Here is a 17806-nt window from a genome sequence, read left to right on the forward strand (position 1 = left end):
GTAAGAGAAAAAGTATGCATTATATATTAGCATAGCGGATTTGCCAACCACAGGACGCCTTTTTAACAAGGAAAAAGGAAATATTTTATAAATAGTACACTTTATTTTATAATAAATTAAAGGAATTTTGCAGTCATTTTCAACTTTATACATTTATACTGTTATCAGTCAGACAAACATACTAAATTAATCAACAAAACCTTAAAGTACAGTAGATGTGAGTTGTTCAGGTATGGACACGTACTGACAATCGAAAAGCTAATATTAGCCAATAATTGTCTGCAGCGGAGTGCTGACATTGGGTGTGCATCACCAATCTCCCTCTTTTGAGTGATAATGGGCTTTTCTCATGCTACGCTTTACTGTCAGTTTCTTTTGTTTGGATGATGTCGTTCGATATTTTGATTTCAATTGTTTCGGCGCTCAGAGCTTCTTTGCCATTTTCCTCCTTTAGTAGTAATTTCCTAAAAGAAAAGATATACATATATATGTCAGTAATTAAACATACAACATATGCTTCACCAATGGGATATAATAAAATATACAACACATGTTGAATTATATTTGGTCCATGATGTAACACAAGGCTCACACCACATTCTGGGTGATGCCAGGAAACATTCCCAAAGTATAGACTGAATGACCGCTTGGTTAGAGACCCTGGGCATTTTACAATTGTAGCTTCCTTGTATAGAAATTCTCCCCTTGACCCCGGAGTGCAGCATAAAATCACGTGACAAGTTTTCTGTGGATCAGTTTCAGTGTGAATCAACATTAGATGAGAAAATCTAGCGATTGGAGCGACTTCCAACGGGTCGGGTCATCGGTGCTAGACTAGCCAGGGGCCAGGATTTCACTGCCAACCACATAGGGTTTTCTTGTGTAACGGCATGGAGAGTATACCGAAAATGACATACTTGAGGAAGAACATCCAGTGAAAGGGAATACTGTGGATGGAAAGAACTCATCACTGAAAGAGATCAGTGGAGGTTGGCAAGAATCGTTCTGATGAACAGGCACTGTGCAGTCAAGAGCAGCTAAATACAACACTACTGCTCCAATTAATGTGTCCCAACACACAACTCATCATTTCTTGGCATGGACAGGCTATAATAACACCAGACACCCAATTTAAGTCTCATTGCTGTTGAGACTCCAGTGGGTAAAATAGCGCAAAAACTGTATCACTGAGCAATGGAAAAAACTCATCTAGTCCGATGAATCCACATTTCTGTTGCACCGTGCTGAGGGGAAGGTCAGAATTTGGCACAAGCAGCATAAACTGATGAACATTTCCTGTCAGCTGCTCAGAACATGTCAGCACCTCCATCTAATGTGCAGCAAATGCAAGAAGTTTCCTGTCTACATAGGCAATATTCTTGTAGAATGATTTCAACAGCTAGTGAAATCTAAGCCGCAACGATTGGTGCGGTTTCCGAAGGCCAATGGAGGCCCAACATCCTACTAGATTGGGTCTCTAATTAAGCAGTCATTCAGTGTATATTTCATATGGTTTAATTAGACAGTGTCTTTTGGATGGTATGGTGTTGGCATATACAGTTTTCAATTCAGTACAACTGGTCATTGTATTGAATGTCTAATGGAAGTCAATGGCAGATATATGCAACTATATAGTGCATATATCTGGGGCAAACATGAATGTAATTCCTCAAACATCTTGTAAATCTATCCTAAAAATGAAAAGAATAAATCTCTTAACCTAAACTCACCACAACCTTGGCGAGTTAAGACTTTTTTAGCAAATTTGTGTTGGAAGGAAAATTTCGGAACTTTGCTAACTTTTTTTAATTGATGACCGACAGGTCATAATAGATGATTGATTGGGCCCCACTGCTCAAATCACAGCAGATCAGATGATTACCAGTGCCACTGCTGCTATTGTTAGTAAATTAAGCAAAAAGCGCTCAACATAGCATAGTGGCCTGGGTTGGTATTGCAGTGCAGCTCCCGCACAGTGAGAGCTGTGCCTGTAATACCAACCCAGGCCACTGCATTATGGTCAACGCTTTCTGCTTCCTGCACTGACAGTGGCATCAGAAATCAGTTGATCAGCTGGAATTCAAGTCGCAGGTCCCCACAATCATCTGTTGGTGACCTGTCAGTCATCAATGAAACAAGTACCTCTTTAACTCTGTACATTTATACCATATTGTATTTATTTTTTCATCTAAAAAGTGCAGGGTCCCCCCACCTACCATGTGACATTTATAAAACTGATGTCTTCTTACGTGGCAGAAGGGCCACTGGACTACTTCTGTACTCCCTATAGCTACTCCTCAAAGCCAGATGTGAATCAAAAAAGAACTAAAAGTATAAAAGACCACAACTTCTTTCCTTTTTTTGAATCTGCTTTTTTTTGGCTCAAAAACACCAAGCTAGAGTAGAAGTGTTTTTTTGGTTTTTCTCAGTGGAAGTATCAGAAGAAATACAATTGTAAATTGTTTCAAAGCAACTCTTTGGTCCTGGCACAAAATTATATCCCAGGACAAGAGGGGAGTAGAGTTATATTACCTGTACTATTGTCCCTCAGATCTGCAGGTTCCTGGGTTTCATTTTCAGTCTTCCAAGATGGCCTCCACAATCTTCTACCTATCTAATGCACACTATATATCAATAGTCCAAGGAACTTCACGCTGCTTATGGACAGGCCAGTGCTGATCACACAAGTGATGCTGGCCAATTAGGGAGCAGATGTAGTATATTAGTGCTTTAACACATTACCAACGCACATTAGTTTCTCAAATCATTGAAGTGGACATCTTGGAGACAAAAAACAGGGCCAGGAACCAGTGACTTTGAGGGACAATGGTGCAGAGAGCAGAAAGTAAGTAATATAATTCTTCCTCAGACCCTGTATAGAATTTTGTCCCAGGGCCGAAAGGTTGCTGTAATTCATCCGTGTACTAATGTCAGATGAATGTGTATAGAGCAGAACAACCAAGGAACAAGGAGATAAATAAGCAAAGGGTATCTAGTGCTTCAACAATGAACACTGGTAATAAACATTAAACAAAAGCCTACCTAAGTATAAACCCAACAGTAATTAATAATAGGGTCTAGAACCTAAAAACACTCAACTAGAGATGAGCGAACATACTCGTTAAGGGCGATTTCGCAATCGAGCATCGCTATTTTCGAGTACCTGACTACTCGGGTGAAACGATTCGGGGGGGCGTCGGGGGTGAGCGGGGGGTTGCAGAGGGGAGTGGGGGGGATAGAGAGAGAGAGAGCTCCCCCCTGTTCCCCACTGCTACCCCCCGCTCCACCACGCCGCCGCCCCCCGGCGCCCCCCAAATCTTTTCACCCGAGTAGCCAGGTACTCGAAAATAGCGATGCTTGATTGCGAGATCGTACGTTCGCTCATCTCTACACTCAACACAAGAACTATAACCCAACCATACCAGACATCAGGAACTGAGACCCAAAACATAGGATATCAGAGACACAAGGTCCAAACATGTGGACAACAGAAACCAGTAAACCAAACCACTGGAGCTCTAGGATTTGAGCACCAAACCACTGGATATAGGAAACTAGGAATAATGAAATACATTAGGGAATAAGAAACCATAAACATATAAATTGAGGAATGGGATAGCAAACTGATAGACACAAGGAACTGTAACACTAAATGCCAAATATCAGAAATGAGCTAGATAATAAATCAAAATATGCTAAGCCACTGGAAACCTAAGACTCAAAAGTAAACCCTTGAAAGCCGAAGAGGGTTTAACACAACAAAACAAGCATTTAACCCCTTGAGTGGCACGCCCGGAAAATTTCCGTGACGAGCTCCACTGCCCATAGTGATATAGCCCGGAAGATTTCCGGGCTATGTATCACTATGGGAGCTGCAGAGCACAATGCCACAAGCTGTGGCAGTGTGCTCTGCCTGCACAGACCCACAGAGAACAAAGCAAGGGCTTTGAAAAACCAGCAGAAGATATTGCCGACATGTCGGCAATGTCCTGCTTTGTTTACAAGTTGCCATAGAGACCATCGGCTTGTCAGAAGCAAGCCGATGGTCTCTCTGGCAGGGAGAGCTTGGTGCTTGGCTGTGAGAGGACAGCTAGGTACCAGCTCTTACAGCAGAGATCAGAGAAAACCTCCGATCTCTGCTGTGTTAACCCTTTACATGCTGCAGTCTATGTGACTGCAGCATGTAAAGGGCTGTCACTGCAGCATGTAAAAGGCTGTCACCATCGGACCCCCGGAATGTGATCAGGGGTCCTGATGGGTCCCTGTGGAAGTCCCCTAAAGGGACAAAAAAAAAATAAATTTTTTTTTAAATTTAAAAAAAAAAGTAAAAAAAATTATTAAAAAAATTAAAAAAAACACTTGTCTCCCTTTACTTTGTAAACAATCAAAAATACAATCACACATGTGGTATCCATGTGCGTTGTAATGACCCAGAGAAGGAAGTTAATACATTATTTAACCCCTTAATGACATGGCCCCTTTTTTTCTTTTTTCCCCATTTCTTTTTTTCCTCCCCCCTGTTTAAAAAATCACAACTTGTCCCGCAAAAAACAAGCCCTTATATGGCCGTGTCAATGGAAAAATGAAAAAGTTATGGCTCTTGAGACGCAACTGCAAAATTAGTTGAAATTCAATGATTAGACCATTTTAAAAAACCTGCCCTGGTGGGCACGACAGGGTGGTAGGAAACCTGCCACTCAAGGGGTTAAACCAGAGTTGGTCAATCTGACATATTATGGGGCCTCAACTTGAAACATACATTCTATCCAAGGAACATGAATTCAATTTACCCAGAGCTGGATCAAATCGAAGACACCAAGACATACTCTAAGACTTTTTAACATAGCTGTATTTGGAGTTGACATTGTCTACATATTATTTAGCTAAAATAGGTTCGACAAAGAAAAGAATATTTAAAAAAAATAAACTCCAGGTTTTTTAAATGTTATTTCTTAAAACACATATGGTGAGATCACATATCACAAATGCTGGACTACAAGAAAATTCTATATATCCATAGACGCATGCACACACATCACAACTATGGAAGATGAAGATACCACAGGGCCTCCAGGGTTGATGAGAAAGTAGTGCAGCTTTTCTGTACTTATGGCTAGTGAGGATACTGCATGACCATTATTCTAAGGCAGTGATGTGAATTTGGTTTTGTCACGGCACCACCGGTGTCAGCAGAGGTAAGGTGCATGCATGGATCTGGTGTGACAGCATGACATCAGCGCCCAACCATGTAGTATGCTTGCTGGCACATGCACAGCGTCATTAGGTGCTGGATGTCAAAGAAGAAACTTCTCTCTTTTGTTACACTGCTTATTTTGGGTATTTATACTGGCTTCTTCTTTCAGAGGATGCCGGTAATAGATTTGTATACAAGTCATGCTCAGTGGTCAGGGCTGTTTGCCTTGTGCATCGGAGTATTAATTTTGGTACCATCCTTTTGGGACTTCAAACTATGTTTTTTCTGATTTTCATGTATTCTTGTATTTAGACTTTGTCTTTTGTTTTTGTCTCTTTTCTGTCCCGTCCTTACATATTCCTTCTCATCTATTTAACATCTAGGGACATATAAGGAATCTAGTGAGGTTCCAGAAGTGGGTGACCCTTTACAGAATGGGTGCTCTGCTTAATAGACAGGTCTAGTTAGGCCTTCCTCACACAGGGCGTTTTGTTCAGCATTTAACGCTGCCTTTTCAGCCCAGCTCTAAACGCTGTACAACACTCCCATTCATTTCAATGGGGCTGCTCACACAGGGCAGAAAACGCAGCGCCTTCCAACGCTGCGCTTTGACAGCGATGCAAGTTCTATTTTGGGGCGTTTTCAGCCCTGCGTCGCCCATTAAAATGAATGGGCAGCGGTTTTAGCACTGCTGAAAACACGGCAACACTTGGTGCCGCGTTTTTGGCAGTGTTAACCGCTCGCCGATTTTCGGGGTGAGGGCTTGCAATAGAAGCCCTACCCCGAAAATCAGTCCCAGCTAGGTAGAGAGAAAAAAAAAAGCAATACCCACCTAGCCGCTGCACTCCGGGTCACGGCCGCTGGTCTCTGCCGCTGATCCGGGCTTCCTCTGCACTCACAAGTCTATTGCCGTAGGCCAGGTTTGAGAACCCTGCCTCCAGCAATAGAGTGCTGTGATTGGTTATCGGCGCGCTCGATGTCCAATCACAGCCCTTCATTGACTGTCTCAGCCAATCAGCGCCGGCAAGCTCTGATTGGCTGAGACAGTCAATGAAGGCCTGTGATTGGGCATCGAGCAAGAGCCGACAACCAATCACAGCACTCTATTGCTGGAGGCGGGGTTCTCAAACCCGGCCTACAGCAATAGACTTGTGAGTGCAGAGGAAGCCTGGATCAGTGGCAGAGACCAGCAGCCATGACCCGGACCGCAGCGGCTAGGTGAGTATTACTTTTTTTTTCTTTTCAGCATCCTTGGCTGCGTTTTCAGCTGAGCTGAAAACGCAGCCAAAACGCTGGCATAAAGTATGCCAGCGCTGCTGAAACCGGGCGGAATCTGCAGTAAACACAGCGTTGAAAAACGCTGCGTTTCTGCAAGCGCCCTGTGTGAGGGAGGCCTTAGGGTAGATCAGGGAAGGCTCCCAGGCCTCTGCACTGTTCCTATCACCGCCAGTTGTTCGGTCCCACATGTCTAGCTACCCAGTAACCCCTGTGATTTGCATATTCCCATCCCATTACAATATTTATTGGTCAGTTTCCTCTACCGAACTGAACAGATGTGACAGCTCTCCCTTAGGCACATGGGTCAGCAGATGGGCATCAATGACCCTATTTTCTATCCTACCAGCCAAAAAAGACTGGATACAAGGCAATATGACACAACATGAACATCATTTCACCTGCTTTGGTTGGAGTGCTCTTAGTTTGATGAATATTATAATCTAAAAATGGAGCTGAATAGCGATTTAGTGATCCTTTGATACGAAGTACATTTATAACAAGTAGACATGAAATGATACGCACGTTTCAAACTATTTTTTATTCTTTAGTGTATGTAAAATAAATAAAAAGATTGTTGCAACTTTGTAAATAGTCTCGATAAAAAGTAACCTCGTTATATGTCTACAGCTGCTCTGCAGACCTCTTTGACTCCACAATTAGTGTGTAATCTGATCTCAAACCTCACATTTTCTTCCATCTGTCCACTTCTCGCTGACTTAGAAAGACTAAAGTTAGAGGTAGAAAAACTGTTGTTGATACTTTTTAATGGCTAACTGAAAAGATGATAACAAATAGCAGCTTTCCTAACTACATAGTTCTCTTCAACAGGCAGGCTAAATACAAAATCTGAAGACTCACATATTTATATACAAAAGCACATTGTACCTAAGTCTGTAAAACATGGCGTTTCAGGTTTTCTGCTAAACCATGTCCATTGAAGATACCTACGTAATCTCACAAACTTCATACTTGCCATCAACTTTTCTCAATGTTGGCACCTTACAATGGCTAACTTTTTATCCTTTCAAATCTAAGTTATCAAAGGGCCACTCCTGTTAAAACACTTTTTTCCATCCATGCTCCCCTCACCTAATTGCCTGTCTAACTGTAGGTTTCCTCTGTGTATTGAAGCCACTTCTACGCACCGCAGCGCCCTGTCTGATGCTTGTAAGGCATCATCTTGATGTTGAGATTTTTGCTTTCACTTTTATATCAATCCCATGATGCATCAATACAGCATTACATGAGTGGCTTGAGACTGTACCATCTGTCCTACAGGTAAAACACTGCCATAACATTCTGTATTTACCTAAATAAGCTACAGACCATACATATACAGTCAGGAGGATGAGCTGTAATCTCCTCTGGTATAACTGTGTGATCATCATCAGTAACTGTGATAGGAGTGACCATGTCCCTCTCTAGGCAGTTTTTTGTGGCAGGGTCCATAGCATCACACAGACTGAGCAACTGACTAGGAACTGAAGACATAACCCCCAAAAAATCTGAGCTGGTCAGAAGTGAGATCACATGACCATCTGAAGACAAGGAGGCCAGGAGTTTCAGACAGAAAGGAATAACTAATCTAGTTAACACTAGCTCACTTATATATACGGGGGGATGGCCACATAATAAATGACCAAAAAAATCACTAGAGTCACCGTTTGAGAAGACAGAGGACAACAAAATTCTGATGCTTTTTATTGGAAGAGTAGTACCAGTGTTTCTGGTGGCGCGATGCATCACTTAATAATATAATATAACATGACTTTGCATGTTTTAGGACCTGTGATGATGTCACTGTTATGTGATCCGGGCGGAGTGCAGAGTCCTGGTGACTGATCACATGATGATGACATCATCATATGTAGAGAAGTAAAGTCCATATCTAGTAGTAGAGACACTGAGATGGATTACAGGAAGTAGAGAAGAGTGATGTCTCATGATGCTCATAGGAATCTATACGGAGGGGAGATGGAAGGAAGAGGGAGAAAGACTAACACACATAAGCAGCTAACTCCTAGTTGCTTATTGGTTCTAACACCTCCTGAAGTACATTATCCTCTATGATGCAGTTATTTCTCCTCCTCCTGGGGTATCTGAGTACTGGGAGACACCATTAGTACCTGGGAAAAACAACTACTATAGGTGTAGTCTTCTTGTGTCCATCCGGCCTGGCTACAAATGTGTATTTTAAAAGGGTGGTATGAGATTAGAAAGAAATAGTGCCACTCTCGTCCACAGGCTGTATCTGATATTACAGCTCAGACTAAAGCCATTGATATGTCTGAGGCTGAACTGTAATTTTAGACCAATGCCATGTACAAGAGTTAATTTTAGTAATAATTATTTGCTTTTAGCCACACCTCCAACAACAGCACTTTATAATTGTCAGTATATCTGCTTTGTGATAGCGCTTACTCAGCTAAGGGGAAAGAATAAAAACAAACATGTAGCGTTAGTCGTGGGTTGCAGAACAAGTTTTATGCTGTCACTGTGTTTCATCTTTTACACTTCAGTAACAGGCTTTCTTTGCAAATGAAATTTAATGAAGTGCCAGTTCTACATATTACAGCAAATTCCCGTACCACGCAGACAGCTAAGGGCAGTTCTCAATCTGCTAAAATGCCTTATCTCGCAGACTTTTCTAACAGACTGATAATTTATTTACAAACGCAGCAAAACTAAATTTATCAAGTATCAGAACTGAGTTTATCATGTGGCATAATACAGAGTAATGTCACAAAAATGAAGCAAATCCTCTCTAGAGATGAGCGAACCTACTGGGCCACTCCCCTTTTTCACCCGAGCGCCGCGATTTTCGAGTACTTCCGTACTCAGGCGAAAAGATTCGGGGGGCGCCGTGGGTGAGTGGGGGGTTGCAGCGGGGAGTGGGGAGGAGAGGGAGAGAGAGAGGGCTCCCTCCTGTTCCCCGCTGCTACCCCCCGCTCCGCCACGCCTCCCCCGCCCCCCCCCCCCCCGAATCTTTTCACCCGAGTACGGAAGTACTCGAAAATCGCGGTGCTCGATCGAGTAATTACTCGAAACGAGCATACTCACTCATCTCTAATCCTCTTCAAAACCCATTTAAGAAGACTAGTGTTGAGCGAATTTTTGAAAAGCCCAGTTCAGCTGCTTTACCGAGCTTTGGCAAAAAATTTGGTTTAGTCTAAATTAGTTTGAACCGAACCACAACTTCACCAATACACTTAAAACTGGTGTACAACATTGTATCTTCTTCTTACTAAATATATGCGCTATATAAACAAAGGTGATTATTATAAAGAAGAAACCCATCAAACGTCATCATTGGTGAGATTTTAACCTAGGACTCCAGCACTGCAAGGTAACAGTGCTAACCACAGAGCCACCATTCTCCTCAGAGAAGGAGAAGGAGGAAGAAAACACATGGTGGCTCAGTGGTTAGCACTGTTGCCTTTCAATGCTGCAGTTCTAGGTTCAAGTCTGACCACAGACAGCATCTGCCTGAAGCCTGTATGTTCTCTTTGCTTGTGTGTTTATTCTTCATAATAATCTTTCCATTTTTGGTGACGGACGCAGACATTTTTGTGAGCTTGGCCAAGACAAACTGCTCGAGGGTTGAGTTTGCACCAAACTTTTAGCAAAGGTCGATCCAAAACGGGGTTTGACTGTTTTAGTTGGTTCAACACCAAAGGAGACCACCCCCTTATAAAAAGCAGATTTGCCTGTGACCGATTTTCAGTTTCATTATATATTATGCATACTGACCAACTTCTTTGCGAATATCACCCCTCTAGAAAACCATTTTCTGCAAGTTTAGGTAGGTATCTCAAATATGTATCATTGTTTTTGTGCTTTTCCATAAGGCTGCGGGTAAACCTTCTGAGTCATCTTGACTGTGAATTCTTCCCTGTGAACAAGCCCCTATGTCTCTGATTGATGGGGATGATGTCAAAGGGGAAAGGAACTGATGTCCCAGAAGTCATAGCAAAATGTGATTGCTCCCAGCAAGAGAAACCAAGTATTCTTGTAGATATGATACCTTTTAATGGCTAACAAAAATACATGATGCTAATGCAAGCTTTCAGACTTACTCAGAGTCCTCTATCAAAGCAAATTGAAATGGATCTGAAGAGGCATTCATATTTATACATACATACTTGTGACAAGGCACATACATGGATGTGAATAATTTTCACTTAAAAGAAGTCATAGCAGGACTGGCAAATGTGCAGAGAGGATTGCAATGAATCTGACCAGAATAGGGCATAACAAACTGCTCACAGGCTGCTCCCACTGTGACGTCCGACATCAGCTTCTTCCCCACATATATCAGAATCAGAGGGCTGGTTAACAGGAAAGAATTCACAGTCAAGATGACTCAGAAGGTTTGCCTGCAGCCTTATGGAGAGGCAGAAAAACAGTGAAACATCTTCAGCTATTGAATGACAGCTGAGAGCTGCCCCGATTGGTTCCTGCGCTAAGCCAATCAGAGGCAGCACTCAGCTATTCATGAATTCATGAATGGGTGAGTGAGAGCTGCCTCTGATCGGTGAGGGTTGTGACCAATCAGAGGCAGCCCATTGAGCAGGCGGGGATTTTAAATCCCCGCCTGCTGAATACTACTCAGAGCAGTTCAGGAGAACTGCCGGCCGGCCGCGGCTGAACTCCGGCTGCACGGACAAGGTGAGTATATATATTTTTTTTATTTTTACACATTTTTGGATGATTTTCAGGGAAGGGCTTATATTTTAAAGCCCTTCCCGAAAATTCATTGTGCGCTCGCCGGCAGCCCATTGCTTTCAATGGAGCCGGCTGTATTGCCCGCTCCATTGAATTCAATGGGCAAACATCATTCTTCTCTGCCACAGCTGTTACAGCTGTGGCAGAGGAGAATGATTTGTGTAGTATATGATCTCAATGGGGTCGGCGCTGCTGCCGCCGCCCCATTGAGCGCATATAGAGAACACAAGGAATCGCAGATCGCAGATAGCCGCGATCTGCGATTTCTTGTCCTATAATTTATCGGACAAGCGCATAACAAGCGCCCATGTGTCCGATACCATTGCAAAGCAATGGTTCTATAAAATCGCAGATTGCATGCGCAAATCGCACGAAAAATCGCCCGTGTGACCGAGGCCTAAGAAGGTGAAACTGACAAGGACATTACAATTACTATATCCCATACTCCGTCATTAAAAATGGGCATTTTAGGTGCACTTGAAGAGATACTTCTGCTGAAGATACACTTGTGAGAATTGTCTTTGCTGGTGGTAATATATGCGCCAAAAAAAGCTAATATGCATCCCTAACCAGACACATTAAGCTGCTATTGGAATTATTGCAATACTCTGATTGTCTAAAAGGTTATATGAGACAAGGGGAATTTTGTTGCCTTTCTGTGTTATCTTCATATTTCTCATTTCCCTAAAAGCGTCTCTATAGCACTTATTCCATTCCGGTTTTCCATTAATAGTTTAGGTCAGCACCTTATTATAAGCATCTTTTCGAATTTGTAAAAACCAAGCAGTATAAAGCTTGTTTCACTGCTGTAAAATGGCAGTATTTTAGGGTCCATATGATGACTAATGCACTTGCACTTCCCGAGGTTTTATCAAACTCGATGCCATCTATTTTTATTCTTGGTTTTTGGATAAGTTAGCCAAAAATAGAAGTAGAAAAAAATCATACAGCATGAATGGTGGCGCTCAGTGGTTAGCACTGCTGCCTGTCCTGGGTCCAAACCCAACCAAGGTCTACATGTGTATGGGTTTGTATGTTCTCCTTGTGTTTGTATGGGTATCCTCCCATACTCCATACTGACAAGCAGAAAAGCGAAGCATTTAATATCAATATGCAAGAAAGAAGGGTTGTGTATGCACTCGAAGACAAGAAGGAGATCACAATTAAGCCTGTGGATAAGGGTGGTGCTATAGTCCTAATGCACACATCACACTAGAAGAAAGAAGCAGAAACGACACCAAAATGGATCAAGACGCAAGAATTGGAACATTCTACTTGCTTTCAAAACTACACAAAGCTGGCAACCCAGGGAGGCCAATCATCTCAGGTGTGGGAATCCCATGTGACCGATCCCATTGCGAAGCGATGGTTCTATATATGCGCAGATCGCATGCACAAATCGCACGAAAAAACGCCCGTCTGACCGAGGCCTAATGGTGCATTGTGTTGGTAGCATAAAATAAAATGCAGAGTCCTGAGTGAACCTGACTTGTTTTTATTGCTAACCAGCTAACCAAATATAGCGCATTGAGGCAATGTAGCTTTTCATCAGATAGCGCTGGAACTGTGTACTGTATGATTGTCGCCTTCAAGCAGTCCACATATAGTCTACATAACGAGTTGCATTGGTTACATTACAAGATCCCATTCGTTTATTTCTTTCAAATTTTTCCTCCGGGATGATGAAGGAGAACATTGCCCCAAAACATATTATATTTGCTGGTTATCAATAAAAAGAAGTCAAGTTCACTCGGGACTTTTTTATGCTACCGATGTTGTGCGGCATTACCTTGGTTTTTCACAGTTATCTTCTCCATGTGCTATTACTCTCACTCGAATAGTGTAGCATCCTTCAGGGCAGAAGCGCTCCTTCCACCAATATCAAGAAAGCCTATCAGTATTCGGCTATTCCCCTAGAAGCCATCACTGCTGCACAGCATTGCGGAACTGATACTAGAGGTGCTCAAACTATTTTTCTCAGGCTTTAAATGCAATAGAATTTATTTTATGGCTCAGCTGTCCTTCCGTCATCAAATGATCAACAGAATCCAGTTCTTTAAAAAATATCCAATGTCACAGAAGATGTCATTTTCTGCAGTGGTGCCCAATTAAAGTGAAAAAACAACTTCACGAAAGTTCACAAAATGAGCATCAATATTGTTTGAACACGGGAATTATGGCTAAAAAAAGACTTAACATTTTTCTAAACCATTTTGTGAAAAAAAAAAAAATATAAGTGAAAAGAAGAAAAAGAAGACGAGTCCCGATTTTTATCTATTCTCGCCAAATTAATACAAATCACCTAAACAAGCAAATTGTTAAAGGAGAAAACACAGTAACGTCTCCCAATTTTTCATTAGCAAGTAGAATATATTGTTTATATTGTACGAGGCATCTATGATGATCAAGCAAAAAAAAAAACACTTCATAGTACAGAATGGCAAAAAAAATACAAAAAACAAGGCAACCAAGAAAAGGAATAATGTAACCTAGTAAGCTGAAGCACTACACACAGCAAGGCTGTCGTAAGACGCAGCCTCCCTCCCCCCATCCCTTACCCGACGGACCAGCACTAGCTTCCGTAAAATTTGAATTAAAAGTTATCAAAAAGTCATAGAAATAGGACAAATTTTACCTTTATTATGAGAGCAGGGTGCAAAAAGTTAAGACAAGAGCCGGGTAAACGACTGCACGGGCACTGATGTCACCGCTAAGGTCATCAGCGCTCGTGCAGAGCGTTTAGACTGACAGACTTTGCTGCTGGATCACTGGGCTCTCGCTGGCTTCTTGCTCAGCACTTTACCTGCTATGTGAAACATTGAGCAGGGAGCATTTGCACGTTATGAAAGTCAGTGATAACGACCAGAGAACAAATAGTAAGCGATAGTTTTGCTTTTACACCACACAATTATCCCTCAATTGCAATTGAACCAATTTTGAGCAAAAGTCATTACATGTAAATGGGCCATTAGTTTATGTTTACCCATTAAAAAGCTATTGTCCTCTTATCTTAACACAACAGAACCTATTGTACAGGAATTCAAAGTTTAAATAAACTACCCTGATAGCATGGCACACAGTGATATCACCCTGCATTTAGAGTAAAGCTAAAAAGTAAAGGCTCATTTACACACAATGATTATCGCTCAAAATTCACTCAATTGATATGTTTTGAGCAATTATCGTTGCGTGTAAATGCTACCATTGTTTACTTTATGGCCGAACGATGATTTTTAGGTGAGCATAAAATCCATCATTCGGCAGGAGAACTGATAGCAAGGACCGCACTCTGTGTTCTCCACAAGAGCAGCTGATTACATTGTATTCAGCTTGCAGCCCCGGGCAGAACAAATTAGCTGTATGTGGAGAACAGACCACCTGCTGTTCTCTGCATTCAGCACATTGAGTTTTGTTCACATGCAAATGAAGGTAATAAGCTGCTAATAGGCATTAGTGCCCATTAGCAGCTTATGCAAAACGTCAGCTAAAACTGTCACTCTCCCTAGCTTTTGAACAAATTTTGAGCGATTATCTTTGCGTGTGAAATGGGCCTTAACTCATCTGTATGGTTCCCAAAATAGTACTAATTAAAACTACAGCTCAACCCACAAAAAATGAGACCTCACACAGCCCAATCGACAAAACAATAAAAAACTATGGGTGTCAGAATATGGTGACGGGAAGCAATTTTTGGTTTTTAAAAAAAAAGGAATTTACTTTTTAAAAATAGAAAAACCTTGAAAAATATATAAATTTAGTTTCACTGTAATTGCACTGACCTGGAGCAAAGTTTATATGTCATTTTTTCTGCACAATGAAGGCTATTAAGACTAAACCTTCCCAAAAATTGTGCAATTGCATTTTTTTTTAAATTCCCACTAAGAAACAGTTGAAATTGCTATTTCCTTATCACTATTTTTCACTTTGTATCCTCTTGTGGGGGCTGATGAGAACAGGGCTTGGGGTGACCAGCTGATTAGCCTGAGCCCCGCATTCTTAACCCTTTCCAATCCCATTTGTATTCTGGTTTTCCTAGGCGGCTTACTCTATTTCTGCCGTTATAAAACAGCGCTATCTGCTGGCAAAAGTCAGTACTGCATGAGATGACATGTTGGATAGGCTCCGACAGCAGAGAGGCTGGCAATATACAGTAAGAGAACCCCGACGGACGTCTTCCAACATCGGAGCTGTACAGCCTTAAATCATAATGTCTTTAGATGTCAAACAGTGGATTGGAAAGGGTTAAAGGAGTTGTACATCCTGACACAATCTCTTTAAACTTGATCAAAGATCAGCACTCACCTAGACTGCATAGCTGGACTGTCATATTTTTAGCATGTTAATACTAGAATTGTGGATGTAGCGCTTCCTAGTTGTATTTTAGTTGGTAACATGTTGTTGATTTACATTCTTCTAGGTATTTTACAAAAATTTTATGTAATATCAACTTTATTCGAGATCCCAGACTTTGTATTCTAGATGAACTTGCTTTATGCTGACTAGGCTCCAATAAACACTTGCATGAAAGATTGCAAACCAATAAATTACAGTTGCCTTGAGACGTCTTGTGGCATGAAATATACTCTCTTCAAAACCCGAACTGTTTTGACATTTTTCTAAGACAGTGATGCTATCGTGTGGATCTCTGTTAAAGATTATGAAATGGCAAACGTTGTAGCCCTGCTAGAGCTACATTGACAGAAGGCCCACTAGGAATTGGGTTTAGATGCTGTATAGGAAAAAAATGAAGCTTACTTTAAATAAACTTTTTTTTTTACCAAAATTACTATGCGACCTGTACGCTGAGCCAAGAAACAGAAGAGACGGAACTAGAAGACTGCCTAGGGCTCTGAGGAGGGGAGAGGGGAATACGATACCAAATAAAAAAAAAATGTTCTGCCTTTAAATCTATTTATATAACCAAATGGAAGCTACTAATAATGCTGTAATGTAAGAAATGGTGAAGGAAAGGAACTTATTACATAACATGTGACTTTAACTGTTCGGCAGGCACTCACGGTAAACAAGCAGTACATCCCTTCTTAATAGATGTTTGTGCAGTGATTAGAGATGAGCGAGTATACTCGCTAAGGCACATTACTCGAGCGAGTAGTGCCTTAGCCGAGTATCTCCCCGCTCGTCTCTAAAGATTCGGGGGCCGGCGCGGGTGACAGGTGAGTTGCGGTGGGGAGCGGGCGAGAATGGGGGGGAGAGAGGGAGAGAGAGATCTCCCCTCCGTTCCTCCCCGCTCTCCCACGCCGCTCCCCGCCCCCCCGCCGGCCCCTGAATCTTTAGAGACGAGCGGGGAGATACTCGGCTAAGGCACTACTCGCTCGAGTAATGTGCTTTAGCGAGTATACTCGCTCATCTCTACCAGTGATTGAAGAAAATAGAAAGTTTTATCCACAGAACAGTAGGGATTTGTAGGGAAGCAAGGAGGCAGATAAAAGTTTTTTTTCGACACTAAATAATTGATGACCCATCCTCAGAATCAGTCAATATATGATAGGTGTTGGTTCATCACTCTGGATCCCCGATGGCCAGCTGATGTAAGTGACAGCAGTGCTCAGGTGAATTCCACTGTCACTTGAGTCCATAACAGGCAGAGCAGGGTCCAATGTATAGCGGTTGTGCCTGGTATTGTATTTAGGTGAATAGGATGGAGCTGCCCACTGACCACGTGATGTCACTGGCTTGAGTAGAGGCCACCACACTCAATGGAGCACTGCAGCCTCTTCAATCAGGTGATTGGCAGGGATCCTAAGTGGTAGACCCCAGAAATCAACTATTGATGGAAGACCTATGCTGATGATAGACAAATCGAGCAGCATAGCCAAATCTTTAGAAAATCCCTGCATCCAAACAATGCTTCTTTATTACTCCAAGATACAGAAAACACGCAATGTTCCAACCCCGCAGGGGTCAAATATATTGTGCTTGCTATCCTGATGATAGGTCATGGATAGTATATTCCCAGAAAACCCCTTTAGTTAGTTGCTTGTCACTCCAACAGTTATCATTATGAGCTTCAGGCATCAAGGCTCATGAAGCAAACCCTAAAATCCCTCCTGTTTATGTAACCCTAATTCACTTTTATTGGAGTCATGGAAGTAGAGTAGAACAGCCATTTCAGTTTAGGACAAAGTCAAGATGAACCCCTTTTTTAGATGAATGCAGGTCACAAAGGTGAAAAACACATCTATTGGATACTCTTGGCATATCCTAATGTCCCAGATGGGAATACCCCTCTAAGTAAAAAAGTTGCAATCCATATTATCACAATTTGTGTTGTATCCTCTGCACCAGCTCTATGTTTATGGATCTCACATGTATTTTACAGAAGCATTTTCTCCTAGGAGTATTGCTTCTAAGTAAGAATATGTCTGCGTAATGAGCATTTAGGTACCATTTCTTCTTGTAGAGAACACTAGCTGGTATGAGTAGTCCCACAAGCAATGTTCCCTGGGAAAAGTTATGCAAATAAGCTCTCCTCTCAAAGGAAGAAAACCGTCTCTCTAAATACACCTATAGGTTGCTACCCTGTAAATCAATGTCTAATCCATTGGAGAGCCTTGAAACATGACTCGTTATATTTACCCAAGCTAGACT

The 17806-nt window shown here is 41.9% G+C and overlaps 1 protein-coding gene across 1 annotated transcript in view; it reads right to left on the reverse strand.

The window, feature by feature from the left end:
- Positions 1-216: 216 nt before the first annotated feature.
- NCAM2 (neural cell adhesion molecule 2) overlaps positions 217-17806 on the reverse strand; it is a 455107-nt gene continuing 437517 nt past the window's right edge. The window contains exon 18 of the mRNA XM_066599100.1: positions 217-464. Within this exon, the coding sequence (XP_066455197.1) occupies positions 353-464 (112 nt within the window). The 3' untranslated portion in view covers positions 217-352. The remainder of the gene's footprint in view (positions 465-17806) is intronic.

This window comes from Eleutherodactylus coqui, chromosome 4 (genome assembly GCF_035609145.1).
Source record: "Eleutherodactylus coqui strain aEleCoq1 chromosome 4, aEleCoq1.hap1, whole genome shotgun sequence".
Taxonomy (NCBI): Eukaryota; Metazoa; Chordata; class Amphibia; order Anura; family Eleutherodactylidae; genus Eleutherodactylus; species Eleutherodactylus coqui.